Here is an 8,227-nt window from a genome sequence, read left to right on the forward strand (position 1 = left end):
CCAAGCCCCGTAACAAGTTTGGTTTGTTTTTTCCCAGCTGCTCCTGCCCGCATTTTCCTGCGCCCCGCGCGGGCGGCGTTAGCAGCAGGCGCCGCAGAGGGTCAAGGCGAGCGTCTGCAGAGGCAGTTTACGGAGGAGCTCGAAAAATTAACTGGTTTCTTGACTCGCTCCTGACGCACGTGCCGTGCCGATCACGCGGCCCGCAGCAGCTCTGGGCTGCGTCACGCTGGTCCCAGCACCGGGGGGACGGAGACCCCCGGAGCCACCGGCACCCAGCTCCCACGGCTGGGTCGGCTCCCACGGCTGACCCTCTGCGGCATGGGCGCGGGCTGCCGCTCCTGCAAGTGGTTTGAACTCAGTTTCCTTTAAATGGAGCCACTTCACCTCCTGGACGGGGGCTGAGGGGGCTGTGCCGCAGCCCCCCTGCCCCTGGTGCGGCGCGTGCCGGCGGCGGGAGCGACGGCAGCGGCGTGACGCTGTGTTTACAAGGCCTCGGCTTTTTCTGCCGGCGTCGAGTGGCCACTTGTGTCTCCTGCCCACACAGGGAGGTCACCGTGTGCCCGCACGCGTTCCCGCCTGGGCTGCGCGCTGACCCCGAGCCGCCGCGGCGTGACGCGGGCAGGGGCTGAATCGGCTCCCACGCTGCCGTTCCTCCGGCTGCCGCGTCCCCCCGCAGCGGTGACCTGCTCCGCGCTGCCCACCTGGCATCTGCCTCCGGATCGCACCGGTGCCGCCGCCGGAGGTTCGCGCCGGTGCTGCGGCGGTCGCTTGGAGACTGTGGTTGGGAGCAGACCCCCGGGCTTAGCCCCCATCCCGCAGTTCTCCCCACAGAGCTGTGGGACTCTCTCGTGGCCCACAAAATGCAGCCCTCGCTGCCCCGTGCCCACACCTGCCCCTGGCAGCCTGGCATCGCTGCAGCGCCAGGAGGGAGAGCGACTGAGCTGTTTCGGGAAAAGCCCTGTCCCGCTGGATAGGATAAAGCTGACGATGCTGGAGGAACCGCAGCGGAGCGATCATCTTCCCGTGGGATGCTCCCAATCACGGTCCCGCTGCTTGGGGACAGCCCAGGCGGCCGGCACGGGACGATTGACCCCATCCCGGGACGGGGAGCCGGGCGCCCTCGTGGCTGCGGAGCCGGAGGTGCCGTGTCCGGGCTGGGGGCGTCGTGGCAGAGCCGTGCCGCGGCCGCGGGTGACGTTATCTGCCATTAACTCCCACGTGCTTTCACGAGAGCCTGGCGCTCACGCTCGTCCCCCTCCTCGCCCAGCCCGCTTTTCACTCACGTAGTTAAGAAAACTTAACTTTTCTATTAGTGCACATTTCTCTCACCCAGGTGCTTAATTACCATTGTCCCAGGGAAATGTCAGTGTGACTCAGCGACAGTTTCCCATTAGAAAGCGATAGATGAATGTTAATTAAACTTGCTGGTGGGTGGGCTCGCTCGCAGCTCCTTTTTCTGGGGGTTCCTGTCACCCCTGAAACCCACCCGGACCGCGACCGCTCCCCGGGAGGGCCCTCTCGCCTGGCTCGGCGCGTTTGTGCCACTTGTGGAAAATAAAACGGCTCTGCTTGGGGGACCGGAGTGACTCGACCTCCCCTCCCGTTGGGCTCTGGCGGGGTGCTGCGCGCGGCTCTGCTTTTGGGGTGGGAAGCTGGCGGCAGCCGGGGCTGCGCTGCTCCCCTCCGCGGTCCCTGGTCCCCGGGCGGGCACCGGCCGTCGGGGCGATGCTGCTGCTCCCACCCGGAGACGCGGTTCCCGGCCGGAGCCGTCCGCCTGCCTTAACGGCAGGTCGAACCGGAGGGACTGGGCTTTAGGGATGGATTTCGTGGGTTTGGGGGAGCTGGTTGATAGAAATGATGGGTTTGGGGTGAGAGCTGCTCCTCCCCGCCGTGGCTGTGGTGCGCGCAGGCCCGCCAGCCCCCGCAGCGGGGGTTAAACCCGCCCGGGGATGCCTGCAGCCCCTGGCCCCAGCCCCACGCCAGCTCTGCAGCTGCGTTTTGTTCTCCTCGGCTTTGTTCTGCGCCTGCACAGCCCAGCGCACCGCAGCGAGGCGGGGGCCGTGGCTGCCCTCTACCAACACCCCGGCGGGGCCGGAGCCCCCGTCCCCCCTTGTCGCAGCAGGGATCGGTCCCAGGGGAGACATCTCCTCCATCGGTCCCGGGGAGATGCGGGATGCTCTGCCTTTGCCTCGCTTCCCGTCCCTCCGTGCCGGCACAGCCCCATCCCCGCTGAGCCAAAATCCACCGCCGAGCGAAAGCCGTGGGGTCCCACGTGCTTTCCAGGGAGCAGAGCCTGGCACCCCAAACGTGGGTGCCGCTCGAGGCGGCCACCAGCCTTGGGGACGGGGGACCGCGGGCAGCTGGAGCGGGCTGCCCTGCTCACCCGGCCGGGGGTGGCCGGTGGAGGGTCCTGGCCGTACCGACGGCCCTCGTGGCCCCGGCAGCGCGGAGAGGGCCGGGCAGGTGGTCCGGCAGCGGATGTCGGAGCCGGGGAGAAAGGCAGGTTGCTGGGAAACATCCCTCTTGAGCTCCGATAAAAATAGCTGCGTCTTCAAGGCGAGAGGACAGGCTGCGACGCCGGCGATGCATGGGATGGGCTCGCACCCGTCGGGGCCGCAGGGGACGGGCTGGGCCTGGCCCCACGGGGTCTGCGCCCCGGAACCCCGGCCCCACACCTCTGTCAGGACAGGGTGCAGGGGGACGGCGGTGGACGGGTTTGAGGGGTGCCCTGGCATTGCCCAGCGCTGCTCTTCTGCCCCCCAAATTGGGCTCAGAAGGGTGTGAACAGGAATCGAGGCTGAGCAGGGAAGGGGGGGGGTCTCTGTCCCCCCGCCCCGCTCCCCCTGCCCCCCTGGCGCCTCTCTTAGGGTTTGTCCCCAGGGGAGAACGCGATGGGGGGAAGCCCGGCAGGTCGGAGCCCCGTGGGCGTGGAGGTGGGGGGTTTCCCCACGAGGGTTTTGCTGCCCACCCGCAGCCCGGCTGAGTGGGTTGGGGGGGGGGAGCCAGCCTTTCCCGGGACATGGACACCCCCTCGCCCTTCCTGGCGGCTTCGGACCACCTTACTCCCCTCCCCGATACCGCCACGAGGACGGTGCCTGTCCCCCGCCCAGGCAGCGGGGTTGGGGGCTTCACACCCCCCTCCTTCTGGGGCAGGATTTGACTTTGGTGCCCAGGGAGGGATTCACACCCCCGGCAGCCAAACTCCTCCAGCACCTGACTGCGGGGGGAGATGAACCCCATCCCGGTCCCCTGCCACCTCCCATGTTTGGGGCACGTGTTTTGGCCCCGAGGAGCGAGGCTGGCCCCGACGGGGGTCCCCGAGGGACGCAGACGGCGGCGGTGCAGCGGCAGGAGGTGCGCCCCGGCCCCCCGGGGCGGCCGGGGGGCTGCGAGGAGGCCCCGGTGCGGTGGGAGAGCCTGCTGGGGAGGTGGCGAGGATGCTGCGGGGCTGATTATTCACAGCTTCCCTCGCCACGATTGGCTCCGCGGCGCTGAGCGCAGCCGGGCCCCGCGGCAGGAGGAGACTCCGTGGCCATAAAAGCGGGGTGAGAGCCGGAGGGCGGCGAGTCCGGTGGGCACCCAGGCACCGCTGCGGGGCCACCAGCCAGCGCGGCCTTGCCACTGCCGCCACCGATGACCGGCTCAGCCTGACACCCGCGGAGGGACACCCACCACCCGTCTCGACTCGGCGAAGCGGGTGCTCGGCGAGACGGGGAGCAGCAGCAGGTAGGGCTGCCGGGGTCACCGTCACCCCGAGAGCGGCTCACGGCTGGGCTCGTCGCGTTATTTCGAGGGGGTCCTGCCTGGCCGCAGGTACTCGAGCAATTTCAGAGCCCACCAGCCGCTGTCCAGGCTTCGCTGGGGTTTGTTCCCACGCCGATGCCCCGGCAGCGGGGCACGGGGGGGTTTGGAGGGGCACAGGGAGCAGGGGGAGAGGACGGGGGGAGGTTTCTGTCTCCCCCCACTTGGCTCAAGCGGCAGCGGCAGCCACAGTGTTGGGTTTTGCTGCCATTCTGTTCCAAAAGTCACCGTTTTTTTTTTGAGAAGCCATGTCCTGAAGGCGTTTCCAGGTCGGTTTTAAAGGTGGAGAAAGGAACGGCTGGAAGGAGATTCCTCTTCTCCACCAGAAACCCCGACAGGGTCCTAGCCCGCCCGAGTCGGACCCGTGTGGGAGGAGACCTGCTGCTCGGAATAATCGCGGGTCCATCGTCACGGGGGAGCAGGCTCTGCGCCGCCCCACACACACGCGGTCCCGCTCTCCGTCCCTCCTCGGTCTACGGGGTCTGTAACCGGCCCCCGGGGCGCACGGACACAGCTCGGGGCTTTTCCACGTGCCAGCAAAGCCTGGGCACCCAAAACTCGAGTGGAAACGGGGCAGGGGAGGAGTTTGAGTACCTGGCACAGGTAGGACGCGCTGCGGGTGACCGTGGCAGCCGGGACCCACCGCTGGCATCGCCGGATCCTGCCGAGGCGTTTCCACAGGAGGGATGGCTCCGCAGCCTCACAGCTCCTCCAGGTAACGCAGGATCAAGCTGTAACTCCGCTTTTCTTCTTCCTCCCTTTGTGTGCTTCTGCTTCTCGCTTTTGTCCAGAGGCCTTTGCTTTCGTCCCCTTGTCCTGCCCCAATTTTACCAGTGCCCCCCGCTCCGGCCGCAGGGCAGGCAGAGCACGGCGGGGGCGTTTGTGGCACCGTCCGTCCGCACAAGGTACGTTTGCAGCGCGGTGTCCCGGGGTGCCCGAGCACGGAGGGTCCTTGGCCCCGCTGCAGCTCCCCTCAGTGCCACGAAGTCCCAAATTTTTTGGCTGCAACAGGGCACGGGGCTGCAGAGGAGCATGGCGGGGAAGGGAAGTGGCTGGGAAAAGCGGAGAGGAAAAGTTTCCCGGTGGGGCCGCTGGGAAGCAGTTGTTCCCGGGAGCTTCGTTCCTCCCGGTGCTGCAGCCGGCACCGGCCCGTGCGGCTGGCGGGTCGTCGCTCGGCGCTGGCGCGGAGGCGATACGGGACGCTCGCTGGGTCTCGGCGGCAAGGGCTGGCCGAGGCTGCGCTGTGGGCAACCGCCTGCCCTGCTGCCCGGCGCTGTGCCGGCGCGAGTCGAGGTGGTCGGTGCACAGAGCCGGTGCGCGGCGCAGCCGAGGAATGCCGACGGCTTGACACACGATGGTGCAGATAATTCAAATTAAATTTTAATCTAGCGTGAATTAATACTGCGGCATTAACATTTCTTCATCAGTACCAATTACAGTGCATTAGCAGATCCTGCCGGAGAATACAATCGTCTCTAATATGCGTCATTAATGTGTAACACATCCCTCTGGGTCACGCCTTTCCACCCCGGAGGAAAGCAGCCGGGGAGGCAGGTGGGTGCTTGCTGCCAGCGCACCCCTTTGTGCTGGGCTCTCGCTCCCGGGGCCGTCGTGGTCCCGGTGGCACCGCGGTCCCATGGCGCTGCCAGCACCGGCCCCTCCGGCCTGGCCCGGGGGTGTTTCTGGAGCAGCGGCGGGCGCTGCCGCTCTCCCAGCCGGTGCACGGCGTGCTCGGCCCTCCCGGCCTCGTCCGCGGAGGTGAGAGGCTCTGGCACGGCTCCCGGCTGGAGGACGGTGACGGCGGCTTGCAGGTAGGCTTGCACCTGAAATCCGGCTTTTTCCCCTCCATCCTGCGGAAGCAGCGAGTGGGAGGGAAGGGAGCCAGGGCTGCATCGGCGCAGGGTGCAGCGCTGGGGGTCTGTACCGGGTGATGGCATCCTGCCATTCCCTTTCTGCCGGTGGCTCCGATCGCGGCGCTTTTCTTCCCCAAGGCCAAGGGGGAGAGCTGGTGATTCATCTCCGTGCCGCGCAAACGCGGCAATCGCAATATTGCTGAGAGACTCGACGCTGAGGAAAAAAGGGGATTTTATTTCCAACGGTATGGAACAAGTGATGGAGGAGATTGGGACGGGATGGGGTGGGATGGGATGGGATGGCCATCGCTCAGGACTAGTGCCAAGGACCAGGCTGCAGGCAGGGTAAGGGATCGCACCCGCGGTGTCCCCGCTGGTCACTCCTGTCCCCTTCTCTCCCTGCCCTGGGACCGAGGAGCAGCTCCCGGAGGTGAGTCGTGAGCGTGGGTCCCCGTGCACGTCCCCCGGCGCAGCCACACAGGCGGCAGGTGCCCCGCGCCGAGGGTGCCAGCGGGGCGGCAACGGGTTCCCCGGGGCCGGCGCGGGGAAGGTGACGGGCTCTGCGTTGTCTCGCCCTCCCCAGGCAGCGGCTGCGGGGTGAGATGGCACGGCAGGCGCTGGCGCTGGCGCTCTGCCTCTCCCTGGCCGCCATGGCATCCGCCGACTGCGCGGCCCAGTGCTCCCTCTGCGCCTCCCAGACCCAGGGCACCGAGAGCGGCGTCTGGCCCCTGGTGAGTGCTGGCCCCGCGCGCCCGTCGGCTGGGGCGCGGGGCATCGCAGCGGCGCGGAGCGTCTGCGCGGTGGGCAGAGCCGGGCGGTGCCGGGGTGGCGGTTGTGGGCACCCCAGGGCGCTGGGCAGCTGCGAGCTTCGGCTGTTCACTGAGCTTGGCAGCGGACCCGTGGGCTTGGGGTGGGAGGAAGGCAGAGGGGTCGTCCCGAGCAGCGGGGTGATTCCGGGGGGCTGCCCCGGGGGCCGCTCTCTTGCAGATGTGCCTGTGGGAATGCCAGGGCTCCTCGCCCCCCGGCCCCGAGTGGGAGAGCTGCAGGAAGGCGCTGGCGCTCCTGGCCCCGCTGGTGGCCCTGGCCGAAGGGACGGGCCCGTCCCCCGGCGAGGCAGAGGAGGACGAGGCAGAGCCGCAGCGGGAGCTGGGTCCCGGGGAGCTGCCGCCGGCACCGGCCAAGCGCTATGGGGGCTTCATGAAGAAGATGGCCAAGGGCAAGCTGCTCTCCCTGCTGCGTGAGAACGCCCACAGCAAGGGCGGCCTCACCAAGAAGTTTGGGGGCTTCGGCCGCAAGCCGGGGGAGCGGGCGGCCCCCGAGGACTACCCGGGGCCGGCGGGAGACGGGGGCGAGGAGCCCACGGGTGCCGGGGCCGAGGGGCAGGGGCTGGCGGAGCTGCACAAGCGCTACGGGGGCTTCATGCGCCGGATCCGGCCCAAGCTCAAGTGGGACAATCAGAAGCGCTACGGGGGCTTCCTGCGGCGGCAGTTCAAGGTGACCACGCGGTCGGACGAGGACCCCAGCGCCTACTCAGGGGAGGTCTCGGACCTATAGAGCCGGGCGTGGGACGGGCGGCACCGCGGTCCCCACGCTGCCGGCCCGGATTGCGCCGTCACCCCCAGCCCCATCCCCTGCCCAGCCGGTGTCGTCCCTGCCTCGTCCCCCCGGGGAACCTCGGGTCCCCGTCCCCCGTTGTCCCTCGCTGGTTCGCCCATCCCTTAGGGACCCCCTGGATGCATCCAGGGAACAGTGCCACCCCTCCGGCTGCGGGTCCAACCCCGGGGCAAATCGAGGAGGGGGGACACGCGCCCTCCACCCTCCTGCGGCTGCAGAAGCGTGGCGGGGTCTGGAAACCATCACAGCTGACGCGCGGGGCAACGGCCCCTCAGCAGCGGGAAGGACGAGCCGGGGCAGGACGAGACCCCCTGGGCTGGGACACGGCCCAAACCGCCAGCGCGGGAGCGGCGGCCGGGCCAAGCTCACGCCGGGGCAGGCAGCCGACTGCGTGCAACCCCAACTCCCCTTGCCACGTCCCACCCGTCCCAGCGCCCACCTGGTCCCCCCCGGGCTTCCCCTTCCGAGAAGGAACCCCCGGAGGCAGGGCGAGACGCGCACCCCCGGCCCCTGCTCCCCTCGCAGCCAATAAACGGCAGATGCCAACGAAGCCAAAGCTGCGCCGCGTGCCGAGTGTCGGCTTTGCCCGCGCTCCGGGGCTCCGCGGGGCAGAGCGAGCCCTCGGCACGAGGGGTCCGCACGCCGCAAGCCGGGGCGCCTGCAGGCACTGTGGGTGTCAAGGGGGACGCGGGGCATCCACGCACCCCATTGCTGCTGCCCCGGGGGAGGCGAGGCCCCCCCAGCCGGGCAAGGGCAGGGCAGGGGTGCTCAGGGTGCACGCGGGGTGCTGGCAGGAGACCCCAGCAGCACCCAGGGGAGGCTCCCTTGGGAATCCCAGCAGCTGTCCCAGCCATGCCAAGGGCAGCAGCCAAACTGTCCCCGCCCCACTCGTGCGTGACCCCATCGGCAGCAGCTCGGTGCTGAGAAAGCCCAGCCTGGCCAGCAAATTCCCTTTTGAA

The 8,227-nt window shown here is 68.9% G+C and overlaps 1 protein-coding gene across 3 annotated transcripts; it reads left to right on the top strand.

The window, feature by feature from the left end:
* The first annotated feature begins 3,592 nt into the window (after positions 1-3,592).
* PDYN (prodynorphin) lies at positions 3,593-7,818 on the top strand. 3 transcript variants are annotated; one of them, XM_086760396.1, is made up of 3 exons: positions 3,593-3,726; positions 6,238-6,385; positions 6,642-7,818. In XM_086760396.1, the coding sequence occupies exons 2-3, from the start codon at positions 6,257-6,259 to the stop codon at positions 7,206-7,208; spliced, it is 696 nt and encodes a 231-aa protein (XP_086616522.1). In that variant the 5' UTR covers positions 3,593-3,726; positions 6,238-6,256; the 3' UTR covers positions 7,209-7,818. The 3 variants fall into 3 exon arrangements, with proteins under 3 accessions (XP_086616522.1, XP_086616523.1, XP_086616524.1); XM_086760397.1 differs by lacking the exon at positions 3,593-3,726 and adding an exon at positions 5,486-5,612; XM_086760398.1 differs by lacking the exon at positions 3,593-3,726 and adding an exon at positions 5,802-5,899.
* Positions 7,819-8,227: the final 409 nt, after the last annotated feature.

This window comes from Chlamydotis macqueenii, chromosome 16 (genome assembly GCF_036417535.1).
Source record: "Chlamydotis macqueenii isolate bChlMac1 chromosome 16, bChlMac1.mat, whole genome shotgun sequence".
NCBI lineage: Eukaryota > Metazoa > Chordata > Aves > Otidiformes > Otididae > Chlamydotis > Chlamydotis macqueenii.

What these genes read in the sequence shown, in the direction of transcription:
- PDYN (XM_086760396.1), top strand. Translation starts at nt 6,257, where the DNA reads ATGGCACGGCAGGCGCTGGCGCTGGCGCTCTGCCTCTCCCTGGCCGCC. An exon ending in AGAGCGGCGTCTGGCCCCTG is followed by an intron (nt 6,386 to 6,641) that starts GTGAGTGCTGGC and finishes GCTCTCTTGCAG; the next exon opens with ATGTGCCTGTGGGAATGCCA.